Source organism: Trichosurus vulpecula, chromosome 1, assembly GCF_011100635.1.
Source record: "Trichosurus vulpecula isolate mTriVul1 chromosome 1, mTriVul1.pri, whole genome shotgun sequence".
Taxonomy (NCBI): Eukaryota; Metazoa; Chordata; class Mammalia; order Diprotodontia; family Phalangeridae; genus Trichosurus; species Trichosurus vulpecula.
Window position 1 is genome coordinate 433,124,961 of NC_050573.1, and position 20,776 is coordinate 433,145,736.

The 20,776-nt window shown below is 37.7% G+C and overlaps 1 protein-coding gene across 1 annotated transcript in view; it reads left to right on the forward strand.

The window, feature by feature from the left end:
- The window catches only part of MAST4 (microtubule associated serine/threonine kinase family member 4), a 772,318-nt gene that overhangs the window by 444,196 nt on the left and 307,346 nt on the right, over positions 1-20,776 (forward strand). The window contains 1 exon segment of the mRNA XM_036747001.1: positions 3,265-3,296. Within this exon segment, the coding sequence (XP_036602896.1) occupies positions 3,265-3,296 (32 nt within the window).

Below are 20,776 nucleotides of genomic sequence, written 5' to 3' on the forward strand. Positions count from 1 at the left end.
TGATTGGACCACTGTGCAGAGGGGCCTTCTTTGATTCATTTGTCTGGACCTTTCTCACTTGCTTTCTATACTTACTATTTCTGCATATGGAGCTTGTACGTAATTTGTGAAGTTTTCCTTTCTCAACTGAGAGAGAAATTGGCACTTTACCTCCTTTCACTTTTTTCCTTTTCCTTTCTTTTCTTTCCCCTTCTTTTCTTCTGCTGACAGGATTTGAACACTCAGGCTGAACACAAACACCTGGAGGGGTGGTTCCTTTTGGTTTATTTGTTTTGTTCTAGGCTTTTGGTTGGGAGAGAAGGGTGCTGTTTGGGAAATTTAACAATGAATTCCTTGGGCCCCTATTGGAAGCAGTTGTAATCAGTTTAACTACTGTTCTCCAAAAGGGAAGCAGGTTGTTATGTTGGTTTTTTACTCCGGGTGATTACTTTGTGTTTCTCAGCCAAAGATCAATCACTAAGTAGAAACACAACAGATTCAATATTTGGATTCCTATTTACACATCCATTCCTAAGGCAGGTGATTATGAATGTTTATGACTATATTACCAAGACTATCAGTAAATGAAAATATCTTTGCATTTCATACTTTTCATAATTTAGGGATCTGTATCGGCAAATACTCATCCACTGAAGGCTAATCAAAGGGGGTGGGGGTGGGAAAGGCTTTAACTTCATTCCACTGCTCTTTTCCACCTTCCCTAGCCCCTCTCTCCACGCAGCTCTGAGAATAGGAATGTAAACAACTCATTTAATGCATCTTCTAATTGTTCTTCCTTAAGGTTAGCCTCCATATGTGTCACAAATAACAGTACCGATGTGTATCTGCCGATTGATAAGAAAAGCAGCCAATTTATACAACTGTTCTAACTCTCTTGCTGTCACATTTCTTTCTCCTAAGGTGTATCGGGAGAAATTATGCTTTCTGGAAGTAGTGTATTCTCGATATGTCTTAAAGATATTGCTCTTTAAAAAAAAAAGATCATTGTACTGCCTAGAAGCAATATCAGAGACTGCCTTATAAGCTGAGCATTCAGAGAGCTGCTATAAACAGTGAATGGAAAAGATGAGAGTGGTGGAACTGAGGGGAACCACGTCTCAGTAGACAATGCTTGAGCTCCTAGGAGGCAGAAAATAAATGAAAATAATGGGAGTGAATAACCTAATGTTATCTCATCTTTGAGAATTTATTGTGTGCACATTTTGAGATTGAAATAAGTTATATGACTAAGTCCTTTCTATTCTTTAATCACAAATAATATTGAGCATGTGGGTACTAAGGAATTTATTATTGTGAGTCTGGGTCTCTAGCATCCTCTTTTGGTCATTGTTTGGCTGCCTTGCTGTCTGTTTCTATAGAATGTAGATGATTGATTGACCCTTCAGCTGTAATGCCTAACATAGTTCACTTCCTGATATCCTTAGGATGATTCGTTGCAGTGAACATTTTTGGGTATGTTACAGCCAGCTTTTAAGTGCAGCCATTTTCCGTGTTTCTTGGAGGATTAAACCAAAGTCTAGTTGTATCATTTATTCTTTTTTTGCCACTTTGATATACGAAATGTTATGCAAAAGTGTGTTTATCCTAGTCTTTAATCCATAGATGGTCCCTTTCTATTTTATCTAGTCAGGTGACCCCTGTTGGGAAGGTACATGGTACAACAGAACAAGCATCTACTCTGAAGTCAGAGGATCTGAGTCCAAATCTTACATCTGACGTTTACTACCTTGAACATTTCACTAGGTCTATCCTTCCTTATCTGTAAAACGACTGGTTTGGACAAGGTGGCCTCTGAGGACTGTTCTAGCTCTTTATCCCTGATTCGATCTAGCTAAATTCTTCTGCTTTCTTACCATAGGTAAGACGGTTGACCATCAAAAGGAAAAATGTACCATACCACTTTCTCTCTAGTGTCTTTTACTAGAACTTTGCTCTTTAAAAGTTTTAAAAAATATTTTAATAGTATTTCATTTTTCCCCAATTATATGTGAAGACAATTTTTATTATTCATTTTTACAAGATTTTGAATTTCAAATTTTTCCCTCTCCTTTCTTCCTCTCCGCTCTTCCTAAATGGTAAGCCATTTGATCTAGGTTATGTATGTTCAATCATGTAAAACATATTTCCACAGTTATAAAAGAAGAAACAGGCCAAAAGGAAAAAGCTTTGAAAAAATAAAGGAAAATAGTATGTTATGATCTGCAATTAGAGTCCATCAGTTCTTTCTCTGTATGTGGATAGCAGTTTCCATCATGAGTCCCTTGTAATTGTCTTGGATCATTGTATTCCTGAAAAGAGCTAAGTCATTTGTAGTTGCTCATCATGCAATGTTGCTGTTAAACTTTGCTTTTTTTGATAATTAAAATTTATATTCTTCAATAGATGAAAACCAGCCTTCAGACCCCAACTCAGCCCCCATTGAAAAAGAAAAACAAAACCCCTATAACAAACATGTACAGTTAAGCAAAATAAATTCCTACATTGTCCGTGTCCAAAAAAAATTTGGGGGAAAGAAAGACTGCATCCTTGAGTTTATTGTCTCTCTGTCAGGATATGGGTAGCATGTTTCATCATGAGTCCTGTGGAATCATTACGTTCATCAGATTTTCTAAGTTTTTCAGTGATGTTTGTCTTTACAATATTGTTTTAATTGCATAAATTATTCTCCTGGTTCTGTCCATTTCACTTTATATCAGTTCATGCATATCTTACCTAGCTTCTCTGAGGCTGACTTTCTCTTCATTTCTTATGATAGAGTAGTATGCCATCACTTTCACATACCATAACTTGTTCAGTTACCCCTAGTTGATGGATAAGCCCTTAGTTTTCAATTCTTTGATACAAAAAGAACTGATATGCACATATTTGTGGATATGGTTTCTTTTCCTTTCTATTTAATTTCTTTGGAATTAGGTCAAAGGGTTTGTTTTTTTTTTTTTTTTGATTAGCCTGTCCTTGTTTTTTTTTTTAAAATTACACGTGATATTAGAATCACAATGTTAATTTGCAGTATTTGGCTGTGGTTGTTTTAAGAAGTTGATGTTTTTCGATTTTTGTCCTCTGAAAAATTAGACACAGCCATTCACAATGTAAATATATTTTGTTAAGGGAACCATGCAGGGACTGGGATTGTAATGATGTTTTTGAAATCTCTCTAGTATGCAAAATTGCCACACAAAAGTGTGAGGAAGGATTGATTTTTAAAAGTGTGAAAAAATCTCATGTGTCACTCTAATGTCATGTTTATTTCTTCCCTTTTTTCAGAAGGAGCTGAGTCTCCCTAGAAGAGGAAGTTTGTAAGTAACAAAAGATTCTTCCATTATAATCTTTTATATGATTGTGATGTAATCATTCATTGAAGTATTTATTAGGTTTGTCAGTGGCAAATTGAAGGTTAAATGTGACAACTAACTGGCCTTAGCATAGCAACAAAGAAAACGGAATTTATATGCATGAGCGTCAATATTCCATGATTTGAATATAATTGAATGTCCTTTGTGGTGGCCTCTAAATTATAATTACAGTGCAAGATTTCCAAGGTTTCTAATGGGTGATGTGAACTAAGAATGCATTTTTATTCCAGTGTGACCCTTAATTTAAGAAAAAAAAATCTGCCAATTTAATGAGCTGAGTCCTTTGGATGAAAATATTTGGCATGCAGATAAGTATAAATGGCTGTGATAAGAATGATTGCTGTGCTCTAACTTCTGGAAATTCAAGCTCAGTCTTTTTCACAGCTGGTGCTGAGCAGAGAAGACTATATTGTTTCACATCTGAATTGTTGAAGATGAGAAGTGGAAATGTAGTTTATACTATATCTCATTCAGCTTTTAATGGTCTGACTCATATGATTCTACTTTATGATTAAAATTGCCGATTTATGTACCCTGACTTGATTTCCCCATAGTATATTTCAACCTATTGTTTTTTAGGATTAATGGCATGTTATTTGCCTCATAGATAGCTTTTTCTCCTGGAACTTACTATTTGAAATTAGCTACTCTTACATTCAATTAAAGTAGGAGCAGGTTTATGATCAATTGCTGGTGTAACTGCTGACTTAGAAACATTTAGGGTTTAAAATCTGAGGGGCTTCTGGAAATATGTGTGTATAGTGGGGAAAGTTGCTTTTTATGTTTATGGGGGCTACATTTAAGGTTAGCACCGTACCAGTTCTCATCAGGAGGGGAGAGGACTTGGATGGAGGAAGATGGTGAAAGGCAAGGTGAATCCTAAGAGCTAAATACAGCTTTGTACCCATTTATCAAGTTTTCATGTAACAAGCAGGTGTTAAATGCCTTTTATGTGCCAGTCTCTTGATGCTAAACACTGGGGATAAAAAGAAAGGCAAAAATAAACAAACGAAAATAACAACTAAGCAACCCACCAGTCCCAGATTTCAAGGAGTTCAGAGTCTAGTATTCAGATTCTGAAAGCCTTCAGAGTAGTTCTCCATTTTACTTATCATGGAGCCTAGTGCTGTCCTGATGCAGAGGAAATTGATGATTTTTGGAATGCCTTTGGATAAATTGCCACTGGTTTCAAGCTTCTATTTCTTGGCCTTAGGTAAATGGCTAGTTGCTTGTCATTGGAGAGCCCTAACCCCCTGGTGCTTGTGAAGGAGAGGTTAACATAGCTATTTTTCCCCTCCTTGAGCATAATTCTCTTGCCTGGATTTGGTGAATCCAGCCTCGGATTCACTCTCCTAGAAAGAAAAAGTGAAACAAAAAATAGCTAAAACCTGCCCCTATCATCATTACTTGAAAGAATTTGATGAGATAAAATGGTCATCTTTTTATTTTCCCTTTCTCTTCTTGGAAAATCAAAGTACTTCAGTCTTAGTTTTGTTTTGTGTATGACATGAAGGACTTTGCCACTCTGAGCGGTCTTCCACAGGTCTTCCGCAAAGAGCATACACTGAGTCAAATTGCTTGCTGCTCTTTGTTTCTAGGTGGTTGTTACATTAATTGATTGCCTGGTGAATGACTATTACAGTTATGGTGAATTCAGGCTTATGTGTAGTTTAGATCATATTTCCTTTTGAAGCATCTGAATGATTCCCAGTTTTGACTGTTAACAGCCATGCATTGATAGGGCAGCTTGAGAGAAAAGAGAAAATGCAAAATTCTATCCCTTAAAACTAGCTTTATCTGAAAGTGGGCTCCTAAGTGAAGATGAAGAACCTACTTTTTTTGGGGGGGGCGGTGAGTGGTGTGTTTAAGCATGGCCATATTGTCCAATAGGAGCATAAGAAGTATATCTCTTCTACTTGAAATATATGTATAGCCCTCATGACAACTCCCACTAGAGTTAAAGCATAACATATTCATTATCAACATAAATAACTTGCTTTTATTTTAGTGTTATATTAACTGTGGAAGAGATATAAACCATTGGAAAGGTGAACCAAAAATAAGAGAATACACAGATTTCATCATTGGCGTAGGAAACTCAAGGGTGAGGAAGCTCTACCAGTACAGTTTGGCACCTTTTTGCTTAGTCTTAGAGAATTTCTTAGAGCATTGAGGGATTAAGGGACTCACCCAGCCTATATGTGTCAGAGGGGGGTAGGTCTTCCAGGGTGCAAGCTGCTTTGCACAAAAACAAAAAAAAATAGCAAAAATACTATTTTATGTTTATTTGATTAAAAATATTTCCAGTGCTCTTGCCCCAATACCCACACTTAAATTTGGTCAGCAATACCTATAGAGATCACCAGTAATTGCCTTCTCTATACAATGCATTTTATGGCACTGGGAAAAGGAATTTTTTTATGCTAGAGTGATTTTAATATAAATCTAATGAAGAAAGACATTGCTTCATCTTTACTACCTATCTGTGCTAGCCAGCATAATGGAGCCTGGTTATTGAGACTTCTGCAATTTATTTACCAAATAAATATCACCTATGTTTTCTTAAATCTGTATTATGCCTTCAACATGGGGATTCAGTTCTATATTATATAACAGCAGTATTTCCATTTAAAAAGTGAGGCAGTGAACTTATCTAAGTTGTTTTTGCCCAGATATTCTGCATGGTATAGACTTATACCTATATCTTTGTTACGCTTCTTGAACATACATACATACATACATACACATGTACATATATGCATATATTTTAATATGTCTATATTTTAAATAAATGTATATTTTTAAATGCAAGTTTTATATGAAATAGTAAATTATATACCCTTAGAAATTAAGTATTTGCTTGTTTTTTTTAGCTTAAAAGTAATCTTTATCTAGAGTGATAAAATATAAAGAGCTAAATCTTTAAAACTTTCTGTAATGGAAGGCAATACTACATGTGGTAATCTTACAGCAGTCTTTGTAATAAGTGGTTGACCAGAATGGAACACAAGTCAATTTTTGAGTTTTTGAGGTTTTTGTTTTTGTTTTATTTTGCTTTTTTGGTGTGTGGTTTATCTTCATCAATGCTCCCTTAATTTACCAATTATGATGTTTCTAAATAATTTGAACTGAAAATTATTTCTACATCTTATGCCCTTTTTGCACAAGTAGGTCAAGTTAATAATATAAACAAGGTTATCAGCAAAATGTATGTGCTTGCCACATAGTGGAAAGAGTACCAGACCTGATTCCCTTCCTGGACTCCAATCCCATTATTACTAATAGCCCTCTGGACTTTGCACTGGATCTCCTATAGGTATCTCTACCTTAACAATTCCAAAACAGAACTCTTTCATTCAACTCCCTTTCCCTTAATAACTTCCTTATTTCTGTCGAAAGTACCACCATTCTGGGGCAGCTAGGTGGTACTGTGAGTAGAGCACCAGCCCTGAAGACAGGAGCTGAATTCAAATGCGACCTCAGATACTTGACACACTTACTAGCTGTGGGACCTTGGGCAAGTCACTTAACTCCAATTGCCTTGCCTTCTCCCCTCCAAAAAAAATAAAAGAAAGTACCACCATCCTCCCAGTCTCCCAGATTTTCATTCTCAGAGTTTCAACTCCTCCCTTTCCCTCACCCCGACTCTTATTGATTCTACCTTCCTACCTTTTCTTTCATCTGTCCTTTCTCTTCTCCTATTTTAGATCAAATCCTTTTCTTCTTTTGCCTGGGTGATTGTAATAGCCTTCTAATTGGATTGCCTGCTTCAAGTATCCTTGCCAATCCATTCTTCACACAGCTCCTGGGGGGATATTCCTAGAACAAAGATCTCATCATGCCAGTCCCCTGCTCAGGAAGCTTCACAGTTGTCTGTAGGAAATACTTATTTCTCTCTTTGGCATTTAAGGCTCTTTTTTATATATCTCTACCCTACTTTTTCAAGCTTATTAGACTTAACACCCTTTGACATACCCTGTGATCTGCCCAAAGCTAACCTACTTTCTCTTCTAGGTATACACGATTCCAATTCCTACACACATACCTTTTCCCAGGCTGGTCCCCATGCCTTGGGATGCTTGCCTTCCTACTTTTTTTACCCTTTGAATTCCTGTGGTCCTTCAAAATTCATCTCAACTGCTACCTTATACATGAGACCTTTTCTTATTTCTCTGGCTGCTAGTATCCCTCTCCTTCCCTCACCCCATAAAAAATACCATATTTTATATATATATGTGTGTGTGTGTGTGTGTGTGTGTGTACATATATATATATATATATATATATATATATATATATACGCAATATATATATTTTACACATACTTATATGTTTGCATGTTGTTTCTCTTAATACAGGCTTCTCGAGCGCCAGGGCCAGTACACTTTTGTTTTGGTATGCATGATACCTATCGTATAGGCATGCCAGTTGGAATTTAACAGACTTAGCTAGATGTTTCAGTGGATAGAGGGCTGGGCCTGGAGTCAGGAAGACCTGAGTTCAAATCTAACCTCAAACACTTATTAGCTGTGTGACCCTGGGCAAGTCACTTAACCTTTGTCTGCTTCAATTTCCTCAGCTACAAACTGGAGGTAATAAAGAGCACCTCATTCTCAGAGTTATTTTGAGGATTAAATTATATTGTAAAGCTATTAGGACAGTAACCACTATGTGCTTGTGGATTGATGGATTGTCCATCCTAGTTCGAAGGATGGAATTTACTTGAAAAATCGCACATCTTCATGACTTTCCTTAAGATTGAGTTCCTCTTTGCTTGGTACAAATTAGTGAGGTGTTATGTATTTTATACTTTTTGCGATACTTGCCATTATATTACCTGTTTGTTAATAAAAACAAATGATTGTTCAGCCAAAAGTCTGCACAGCTCAAACTATTATGATTGGATTTGAAATTATATGGATTATTTAAGATTTATTTTGATTTCTTACCAACCATTCCAAACTGTATACAGGTACCAAAGAATCACTAGATTTGGGGCCTACTGTTTAAAAAGTTGAACTCCCCCGTTATTTAGTATCTGCTAATATGAATTCATTTCCCTTATCAATAGCATGAACTATGTACTCTAGGAAAAATGCTGTACAAAAGAACCTGTAATAGGATTGGGTTCCTTTGAATTCAGGGTAGACATGACCACCAGAGAAGATACAGATTCTCTTTGTTAAATGCAAAAGTGAGATATGTTCATTTCATGGGCTTCCCTATAATGCTCAGATGATATTTATAACCCTTGAAGGTAAAGGTATATATGGGTCTTGAAGGGAGGAGGAGAGACAATGACTGACTTCCTCTTCTCGCTTGTTTTCTGGTGCTCTCTACAGTTTTTCCATGTAGACAAGAACCACATTGAGTTCATCAATATTTGTGACTATTGGCATAATATTATTAATAAGTTAGGTACAAATAATTTAGTAAGCATTTATGTTCTAACAACTTAGCTGTTTGAAAAAATACACATTAAGTGAAAGAAAAAATATTTTTGTTTTATTCTTAAATGTCCACAATTACTTATTAACAGCTTGTGGTGCCTTTTGGGCACTTCACAGCTTCTCAAAACTTGGAATCAGATTCAACACTGCCACCCTCCTTTCCTGTTCCACATTGATTTTGAAGTGGTACTTGCTTTTTTTTATCAAAGCAGTTTCTGAAAACCGAGATTTGCAAAGATATAACATGAGAAACTTCAAAAAGTTTTTAGCATAGCTAAAAGTACAAATAAACAAAAAAATCATAGAAAATATTGTTGATTAATCTAACAGTGAAACTGGGAACTACTCCCAGCTGTTAGTTCTAGGTATGTTATATATAATATTATATACATATATAATATTATATACATATACATATATACACACACACACACACACATATATATATATATCATATTTCTCTGTTTCCCTGAAGGGCTATGGGTGCCATGGCACACGGTTTGGGAAGTAGGGGTTTAAACTTTTACTGATGAATTCATTGGATGGTGAGTTTAGAAAGCAAATTGTTTCCTAAAAGATAGAAGACAACCAGACCCTACAGAATAAATAGTTAGTAGGGTGGCTAGTAGGGACATTAGGACATGGAGAAGAAAGTTGTCAAAAGAATGGAGGAGGAACAGAGACACTTTATCTTTACTTGACACTTTGCCTTCTGGGCATCTGCCTAGGTGAGAGAGAAAAAAAGGTCAGGTAACAAAAGACAAATGGCTTGGGTGGATTTTTGTGATTGGAATACGTTTGAGTTCCCTGGGCTAATCTATCACTCAAAATGAAGTGACATATCACAAGTATAAAATAACCCTAGGATAGTTAGAGTAGTTTAATCTATTATTTCAAGATTGTTAATTCCTTGTAGTTGTAAATCAAATGTTTTGGTTTAAAATATTTCTAGGTCAACTTTTTTTTAAGTGATAAGGTAGCTTGGTTTTGTAGCTTATGGAATAGATTTGTATGAATATATATGGGTGTGGATATGTATGTATATAAAATTTTGGACCCCAAACCTTGAAATCTTACCTATGGGTCAAAACTATGACATCCGACTACTTGACTGACTAAAGATACATGTTAAAAATATTGTTTGTTGTAACACAAGGTCATTCCTGGAATGTAACAGTATTGAATCCATTTTATTTTATGATTGATTAAGCTGGATATATGGATTTCCAAATATATGAAGGCAGAATTTCCTAGAGACTGTGCTTCGTTTAGGCCAAAAATGAATGCTAGTCTTCATCACTTAAATAGATTTCGAAATAAATCTACCTTTTCTCCCAGCTCTTCATGACCCTTTACCTCCCTCAAAATACCAAAGCAAAAAGCCAAAATAGGTGTTTCTGACCATAGAGTTTCATTTTGACTGTTAGAAAACCAAAAACAATAGAAAAAAAGAGCAAATGTTACATCTGAATTAGCATTTAAAGTGGCATGTTTATACAGAGTTAGAATGGTGTAATATATCCTGAGAGCAGAGAGAGGATTTCAGACTGTGAAGGAATGTCAATTGCATTCATATATTCATTGGATGGCCAGTTGGGTAGTAGTATTAGTTTACAGCATTCTTTAAAACTGATGTATTCTTTTGTGAAGTTTGTAGGTAAGGGAAGCTGGAGGTAAGAGACATCTTCAGTGTGTTCTGCTGTCTGCCAATACTTTATGAAGACCCTTGTAATTCTAAATGTTAACATATCTTCCAAATGGTTTTATTCATCTTATTTCTTATTACCCCAAAGACTTGTGACACATGAAGGAAAAATGTCTATTTTAAATTTGTCATCCACTACAACTTTTAGTAAACCTGGGAGTGGGCAGGATTGGGGATGAGGCAGGGGATAGGGTGGGATGAGCTGTTGGAGACGCAATGCATTTTTTGTTGTGCTCTCAGGAGTCATCAGGCAGGCAGAGCTTTTGCTTGCTTTTTCTCACTGAAGTATAGCTTTTACAGCTTTCTCACACAACCATCACAAATCCCATGCACTAGAAGCAAAAGGAACTGATAATATTATAAAAAGGTGCTAAATGGAAGGACTCAGCCCTATGTGTATTTCAGTAGGACATAATATTATGAGATTTTTCTTTGTGAGAGAGTTTATTAAATTTTTTAAATGACATATGAATTATTTTTTTTAATTACTGAGCCTAGGTGGATGGATCAACAAGCCTTCAGGAAAGGGGAAAAGGAATCTTATATTAATTAAGATTTGCAAGCATAGTCAACCCTTTAAGACTGTAGGTTACAGAGGAGGTGCCGATCAGCACTGGTAGTTTGAATGTCTATGATGAACTAATCATTAAAAGAGCGTGTAAGTCCTTGCAGTGTGCCAAGCACTATGCTAAGTACCGGGAATACAAATACAAAAGCAAAGACTATCCCTCCACCCAAGAAACTTATGTTCTAATAGCAAGTGATAACACATCTACAAGAAGTAATGGCTAGGGACATTATTTTGGTTGATTTTTGGAGTAAATGGTGACAGTGAGCAGAACCATAAGGGTGTATATTGAAACATCCTTTCTAATAGCAATTGTAGGATCCATTTTGGGCACTAGGTGGTGTCATAGTGAACAGAGCACTGGTCCTAGAGTCGGGAAGACTCATCTTCCTGAGTTCAAATCTGGCCTCAGACACTTACTAGCTGTGTGACCCTGGGCAAGTCATTTAACCCAGTTTGTCTCCGTTTCATTATCTGTAAAATGAGCTGGAGAAGGAAATGGCAAACTCTCCAATGTCTCTGCCAAGAAAACCCCAAATACAGTCAGGAAGAGTTGGACAGAACTGAAATGTCTAAACAAAAACAGGATTTATTTTATTATGTTCCATGACTAGTAAATTGAATACAGAGTAAAGAGAAGCATGGATAGAGCCTAAATACAGTGGGCCATGTGAGGCACCCATTAATTAGGGCAGTCAGACAAGATGGAGATGTCATATCTTATGTGAGGAACAGCAAGGAAGCCAGTGTAATGAGCTGGATCATAGAGTGTGTGGACAGAAGTGAAGTATAAGGAGATAAAAAGAGGCCAGGTGCTATAGGGCTTCAAATACCCTGTAGAAAAATTTATATTGGATTCTGGAGTTAACAGGGAACCATAAGAGTTTATTGAATATTGGGGTGACACAAGCAGACATACACTTTAGGAAAAACACTTTGGCAGTTAGCTCCAACTTACTTTTTCAGTCTTATTACATAGCACTCCCCTTCATGCATTCTATGTTGCTGCTGACATTGCTTCCTTACTGGTGCACATGCACAGCATTCCATATCCCATCTCTTGCTTCTGTGCACATGATCTCTCATTGCCCGGAATGCTGCTCCTTCATCACTTCCACTTTTACAATCTTCAGTTCTCCTCGAGACTCAGGTAGTTTCTCTATAAGATCTTTCCTCGTTTCCCAGCTGATAGCGGCTTCCTCTGAAATTACCTTGTATTTACTTTATAAAATTTTGCATCCCCGATAGAACAAAAGCTCCCTGAAGGTAGAGACTGTTTATTTTTTGTCTTTGAATCCTGAGTGCCTATGTAATCCCTGCAATGTGGTAGGAATTTGCTTGATTGTCTAAAAGCCCAGAATGTTGTAGACTTTCCTGAGAAAGAAAAATATTTACTCAAGAGTGTGCATCCTAACTTTCCACATAGGAAAAACCGAGTGAACAATGACAACAACAAAAAAAATTGTTGTCCTGACTCTGTTGTCTATTTGGATAGGCAGTTCCTCTCGGTGGCTCAGCAGTACAACTCTAATGGACAGTGAGCTTGCCTCAGAACCGAACAGGAAGAGAAGCGTAGGCAGGATGGCCTTTGGGAAATTACATGGTGATTTTAATGACCCCAAAACTTCTCCCTGAAACAAAGTCCCATTTTAAAAAACAACAGTATTCTTCTGCCAGTGCTCTGTGATTGGCGGTGAGTCATGGAACAACACATCTCTAAAGAATTAAGGTTGAGGGTGACCCAAAGGGCAGCAGAAAGACACATGGTGGGCCTGAGTAGCCTGCAACACATTATTACCAAAGAATTGTGCAAGAGAAATGGCAGAATGGAGGACATCAGATAACTGACCAGTAAAGAAAGTAAACAGTTGAAGTGAAGGTGAGGGGTAACCAATGGACAGCCTGCATGCCTCACAGTATATATGTGATGTCAGGAAATCCATAGGAGACTCCCCCTGTAGAAAGTTTATGGGAAGATGTGGACAAGAGTCTCATGGGATCAAAAGGATTGTGTCAGTCAACAAACAATTTATTAAATGCCTAATATGTGCCAGAGGGCAGGTATGGATTAGGGACACTATTTTAGCCTCAGATACTTCCTAGCTGTGTGACCCTGGGCAAGTCACTTAACCCTGTTTGCCTCAGTTTCCTCATCTATAAAATGAGCTGGAGAAGGAAATGGCAAACCTCACTCATGTCTTTGCTGAGGGAAACCCCAAATGGGGTCATGAAGAGTCACAAGTGAACAACAATATAATCCGGGTGCTAAGTGCTGGTGAGAAATACAGAGAAAGGTTAAAGACAGACCTGCCCCCAGGCACTCACACTCTAACGTTGTGTTCTGCATGTTAGAAGAAATACCCATTTCAGTGAGATCACATACCTGATGAATGAAGAATATCACTTGATGAATGGAAAATATTTAAGGACTTAATATATGCCAAGCGCCATTGTAAACATTAGGCATACAAACAGAAGAAGACAATTCTTGTTCTAGAGATCTCACGTTTCTAATTGGGGAACACTCACAGATAAGAAAAGGCAGCTGTGCTGCATGTGGCAAGGTGTTTTAGCAGGCTCAATGAGGATGCTGGCTCCGTCATATTATCATTAGAAATCATTATAACTCCATTTGATCCTCATAGTGCCTAGCACAGTGCCTGGAACATAGTAGGCAGTTAATAAATGCTTTTGTTTGATGGTTGACAGTCTCTGAGCAGGCCTATGGAGGAGGAAGAATGTTGGAGGTATAAGTTTTCCTGTCTGTCAGATGAGGGTGAAAAAGGGTGAAAAGATTTGCCTAAGATGTTGAAGAATGAGGAGCCAAGCTGGGTTCAAACCCACCGAGCCCTGACAGTGAGGTTAGTGTTCATTACACTACATTATGCTGACTTCCCCCCCCCCCCACAAGAGTGTGTTCCAGAGGGTGGGAATTGGGAATATATTTGGTCGCTATTTGAGCATATTTTTGGAAGTAGCTAATTTTATAAACAGAAGTAGAGAGGCTTGATTTCTTCTTGCTTCACTTTTAATAATGCTATCACTAACCAGAGGGAAAAGGATAAATTAAGGGAGCTGGCCCTACTTTGGTGTTTTGGAGCTCTTTGAGGAGAAGTGTAGTGTTCTGGGAAGAATGCCTGATTTGGAGTCAGAGCCCTGGGCTCACTTTCTAACCTCACTGGGCCTTAGTTCTCTCACCTGTAAAATGAGAGAATTGGATTTTATGTCCTATAAAGTACTTTCCAGTTGTAAATCTTTGATCCTATAACTTGTGGCTTTTTAGGTCCTTTCCAGTTAGAAAGCTATGTCTCTATGATCTTATTTCAAAATATATCAAATGAAAAAGGAAGGAAACAAGCATCTATTAAGTGCCTACTATGTGCCAGGCACTGTGCCAAGCACTTTGCAAGTATCCCCTTTGATCCTCTCAACAACAATAAGAGATAGGTCCTATTGTTATCCCAGTTTTACTGTTGAAGAAACTGAGGCAGACAGAGGTTAAGTGACTTACCTAGGATCACACAGCTAGTAAGTATGTGAGGCTGGATTTGAACTAAAGTCTTCCTGACTCCAGTTCAAACACTATCCCATGTCCCACTTAGTTGCCTTATGACTATTGTGAATATAGGCACATTTTCGTTTGATTTTTATAAACTAATGTTTTTTTCTTAATTGCTGGAGGTCTTGTCAAGGTCAAATAACTTTCATAAAATGGCCTGAGTAAATTCATATGATTTTTAAGTCCTTGGGCAAAAGTTCTAGGGATGACAGGTCTACTCTTTCTTTCCTTTCCTTCAAATTAGAAAATAGAATTAAAGATAGTAGATTATGCTGAGAACACAGAAGTGCCTGAACTGTCGGCAACTTTGGTTTCAGGAGACTTTTGAGTTGGTTATGAAGAGAAATTCTCATATAACTGACCTAAAATATGAAGATTCTTGGTTTATTTCTCTGTTATTGAAAAGAAATATGCTATAGTATCAAATGTAGGCTTAAGAGGTCCAGAGTTATTGTTGTTTGGTCATGTCTGATCTTTTTGTGTCCCTATTTGGGATTTTCTTGGCAAAGACACTGGAGTGGTTTGCCATTTCCTTCTCCAGATCATTTTACAGATGAGAAAATTGAGGCAAAAATATGTTAAGTGATTTGCCCAGAGTCACAGAGCTAGTAAGTGTCTAAAGCCAAATTTGAACTTAGGTCTTCCTGACTCCAGGCCCAGCGCTCCGTCCATATGTGCCACCTAGCTTCCCTAAGAGTCCAAAGACCTGGGTTTGAATCCTGTTTTGATACTACTTGTAAACCTAGATGAGTACTTTATCCTCCTTGATTCTCATTTTCTTTGAAATGTGAAATGATAATTTCAGTAGTGCTACATTACAGGGTTGTTGGTGAAATTAAAATGAAGTAATATACAGGGCTTCCCAAAAGTCTTACTGCAGTTTTAAGCTACTAATGTATTAAGACTGCACTAAGATTTGAGGCATTCTGTGTAATATAGCAAAGAAAGGATCTAATAGCTGATGGAATTTTAGAAATGACACAAACAAAATAGAAAATGCTCAGAGGAGGGTAATTTAGGATCGTTAAGGGCTTCAAGCTCATGCTAATATACTTGAGGGTCAGTTGACAGGACTGGGGATGGGTACAGAGAAGAAGACTTAGGTGGGGACTTGAGGACAGGTTTCTTTAAGTCCTTATAGGCCCTCATATGGAAAAAGCATTGAACTTGCTCTGCTTAGCCCTAGAAAACAAAGCTAAGGGCAATGAGTAGTAAAGTTAGCAAAATTTACATTTGAGTTCAGTGTAAGGGAAAACTTCCTAACAAATGAGTGATCCAGAGATGGAATGGGCCAATTCAAGAGGCAGGAGGCTTCTCACTGGAGGTCTATAGGTAAAGGCTGTAGAGGAGATTCTTACCAAGGTCTGAGTTGGTATATGACCATGTTGTTCCCCTGTCCAGAGATATTTAACAGCTTCCTATTCCTTTTAGATTTAAAACTATTATGTGGCCTGGTATTTAAACTTTTCATAGTCCAGTTCCCAACAAACTTTTTTTTGATATTTCAGAATACTACTTAGAGTACACATATCAGTCAAATTGTCCTATTGCTTCAGCCCCATATGTGACATTCTGTTCGCCATCCTTGTGCCTTTGCATATAGGTTTTCCCTGATACCTGGCATACCATCTCTCCTGACTTTGGCATTATAGAATCGTATTTCCTTTAAATCTCAGTTTATGTGTCACCTCCTAAAAGCCTTTCGTGATCCTCTGGGTTGCTAGTACTCTGTCCTTACACACGCACACGCACACACATACACACACACACACCATGCAATTTTCAGAAAGTGAGAGTGGTAAAAAGTACCGTAGAATCCCTTGAAGAACATCTGGGTGTTGAGGTACTAGAAGCCAAAGAAAGGAGGTGGCAGCTGCAAGTCAGTAGGGGGAACCCTTGAGCCAGAATCTGGACCTTGGTGGGGTAGAAGGAAAGAATGCCTTCAGTGTGGTGGATCAGGGATATAAAAGTGCAATGTTAGGTCCCTGGGTCATAACATTACAAGCTATGACAAGGGATAGTGGACTTTCAGATGGATTAGCAAGATCCAGAGGAATACCTGAAAGCTTGTGAAAGCAGTATGATGTGAGGTCTACAGGACTGGGCTTGGAGTCAAGATGACTTGGATTAACCTTAGCTTGTGACATATATTGACTTGTCCAAGGTTGAGTAATCTTGGACAAGTGACTTAACCCCTTAGCACCCTGGATAGCTCTCAAAGTCTAGGCACCTAGCACCTTGGACAGCTCTCATAGCCTATTTAGGGACTAGCCACCAACCTACACCAGTGGAAGGGGAATCCCCACCAAGAATTCCATACACCAATGAAAATACATATTCAGATTTAAAATGGAGGGATAATCCAAATGGAAAAATAGTTCCTATGCAGAACAGCTGCTTCACTTGGAATTAGTCAGAAAAAGCCAAATTCTCTGATTTTAGACCTTTACCTCCTTTGATTTAAGGGAACAACTAACTCGTTACCACCTTCTGGAGAAGTCTTTGAAGAGTGGTATACACAAGATTCTAAGGTGTATGGGAGTAGTGACAATGTCTTATCCTGACTTAGTATCAAAAACAAACTCTGCACACAGTAGATGCTTTAAAAAAAATCAGATGTACTTATCTATGATCTTATGTTTCTCCTGTATCCTTTCCGAGTCTGAGCTCAGTGGCTACGTCTGGCACTGGGAGATGTGTGGCTGGATTCCACCCTCCCATTTTTACTTTGAAAGCTAAGTCTTAAAAAAAACTGGAGTTCATTAGGATTAATTTAGCTTTAAAAAAAACTGCAAGGAGGATTACCTTTGAATAGCTGTCACATGTTGATATCTGAATGGAGAATTTTTTTTTATTCCTGTGCATAGGAACCAAGGATACCTCTTCTTTTGAGGATTCTAGCTACCATCCTACTAGCAAAAAGAAAGGAAGCATAGTAGCATTTAGTATCCATACAATTGAAAAGCTTTAGAACTTACCATAGTCTAAAATATGTGAATACTCTTGATTTTCCATGCAATACATCAGCTTACTTAACATCCAGATCCATCAATAATCAAGTATGTGGTATGAGACCGAATGCTTCTTTTCTTCCTTTTTTTGACTAATCTGATAGAAGGTTATAGTCAGAAGGTACTTAAGAGTCTATACCCTGTTTCCCCCACAAACACAAAACCTTAAAGAGAAAAAAATTAGGACCTCAAAAATGAAGTGACTTGCTCAGTAGAATAGCTGGTAATTGGCATGGACAATTACTCTTTATTTCTCATTTGGATGCTCTCCTCTGGGCTTCACCATCATGCCTTAGATTGTGTGTGTGTGTGTGTGCGCGCGCTAGCTAGTATTATGTATTGTAATAGTACCAATTTTTATGGAATTAGAGAAGGTGAATGATAGCAAAAATAGGTTAATTTAGTTTAATTAAGTGAGGCTCTTAACCTGAAATCTGTTTTTCTTTTTCTTTTTTTTAAAAATATTTTGAGAGTATATTTTAATAGTTGTTTTCCTTTGCAATCTTTTGTTTATACATCTAAGAACATTATTTTGAAAAGGGGTCTGTAGGTTTCCTCAGACCAATAAAGGTGCCTATGACACAAAAAGAAGGTTAAGAACATCTAATGTAGTATAGAGTTAAAGTTCCTCAAGTGGAATGGGCAAATAAGAACATAGCCTGTTTCAAAGGCCATGAAGGTGGCTGAAGCTTAGAGTTCGGTCAGAAATCAAAGACGCTAAGGTCATCCACTGCATCCTGACTTTTGTCTTGCAACTGGACTTCGATGACTCTGGAGAAGAGAGTGAGGCCAATGCTTTTGTACAACTCTGCCTCACTTAAATCCAATTCACAGGTGAGTCAAGACATCACCCTGTGATGTCATTAGCCCTCTTCGAAAATGAAGGATGAACAACAAAACAAGTGTGTGTTCACTTAGGTTGGTTCATTTGGTTTTTTGCCTTGTTTGACCGTATCATTTAATCTTCTTCTAATTGAAATATAGTCAGTGAGATGGCTGAGTCTAAGAACTCCAGTAAAAAGTTTTAGAATGCTAAAGAGAATTAAGACAGAGAGGCTATTCAGAATTAATATCACCCCCTAAGACTCCTTCCTTTTTCTGGCACCTAGTGGCCCCTGAAATATCCTGTAGCTGGGAATTGGACGTTGTTGAAGGCACAGCTGCTCAATTGCCTCTCGTGCAGAGTGAGCCCTGCTGAAATGCCTGAAGAGCCATATAATCCTGGAGTCTGGCAGTTAAAGTCTTTTTCTGCAGCTCACAATGCATTTTTATTATCCAACCATTTCAGCAAAGTTATCTCCATTCTCTGTCTTTGCTTCATCCTCTGTGTCTTTTATAAGTTTGTGAGCTCGACAGAATCTTGTAGAATATGTGGAAGATTGAGGATAAACTTAGCCAAGCAGCTAATTCTTTGAAGTATGACACTTTAACTTCAGGCATTGTGGCAAAAATACCCACTCCTAAAAAAAGTGACTACAGGAAGCCCTGAGGTCAGAGGTAGATGGGATGAAGTATAAATGTGGAATCTTAAGTATTTTTAAATGGCTTCCCAGATGATACCTGTCTTCAATTGCTCTTTTATATTTGAGGTCCAGCCAGAGAAGGGATTTATGGTAGTAAATCCAGCTGGACAAATGAGACCACCAGGATGAGCCAGGTGGGCTGGTGAAATGGGGTGCAGGGAGAGAAGGAAGGCAAGGAGCTCTGAAGAGTTAATGAAACCCTGGTTTTAGAAAGTGACTGGGGGCATGAAGGATTATATTAGCTGGTCCAAAATGGAGCGAGTAGAGATGAATAAACACTGGAAGGACAGGAATAGGAAGAACAGGAGAGAGTGGAGTTAGAAAGGAAGCAGAAAGAGGAGGTGGAGGTTGGGTGTGGAGATTGGTTCTCAGGATGTGCACGGGTGGTTCACCTCAGGCAAACTGGGCGAAGGGGGGCCATTGTGTCCCTACCTGGAGAAACTCCTGTCAAATGTCTTGTGGAAAGATCCCTGTGAAAACTGGCATAGTTTTGTAAGCTAAGTGGATAATTAGAGAGCAGCTTGGATCTAAAGTCAAAGGGAGGATGACTTGGGGCCCAGAGAAAAAGATTCTTCTTCTCAGTGATCTTATGGGGCTAAAAGAGAACTAGGCTGGAGCCTGGAAGTACATGTAGGAAAGATTACTGAGGACAATCATCCCAAAGGCTGAGACCTAGACAAGGGCTTGGGTATGGAAGAGGAAGGTAACAACAGGATACATTTGCAAAAGACTTCTTAATGATTTAAATCTGTGTCAAGTCAACTTGTTGCAGACTGTGTATGGAATGTGATTTATTGCCACTGTATATCATTTTACCTCCAGATTCTCTCACTTTGGAATAGAGATTAGATGTGTACTTGAATTATGTTCTCAGAACTACAGCAAAGAAAAAGAAGATTTCTGAAGCCAGACTGTGGTCTTTAGAAGAGGAATATTTCACTTTTTTGCTATTGGGAATTGGTTAAGGAAATTTACCATAGAAAACCTGGACCTCTTTCTTGCTTAACCATCTTTAAGCGGGTCTTCTCTCCAGTGTTTCACTTTGTCAGTCATTAGGAAGCTTAATTTATCCTTACAAAAATTATTGCATTTATCACCCAGGCAAGAGCCTAGTAAAATAAAATTTTATTATGTTTATCATTGAGCAGAACAAAATTCTTCCATTTTGGAGTTCATTCTGCTAAATAATAAAAACAAGCTACAGATGCTTTTAACTTCAGGTAAATCCCTTATAAGTTATGTTGTAAATATGACCTTGAATAAATCATTTCACTGCTCTTAATTCCTCATCTGTGAAATGACTAGACTTGACTTGATGACCTAAGGGAGGTTCATAGGACTATAGATCTGGAGCGGGATTGAAAGGACCTTAGTCTAGTTCAACTCCATTATTTACAGATGAAGAAACTGAGGAACATAGAATTTAAGTGACTTTCCCACTGTTACAAAGGTAATTAAGTGGCAGTGCTGTCTGTGTCTCCACATTTAGTGTACTTGCCACTGTGCCAAAGACAGCTCTTCAATTTTTTAAATTTTAGGTCCTAAAAATAAAATGTTTAGAGAATCAGAATATGATGTATAAAAATAGAGGGTAGTGAGGATTCTAA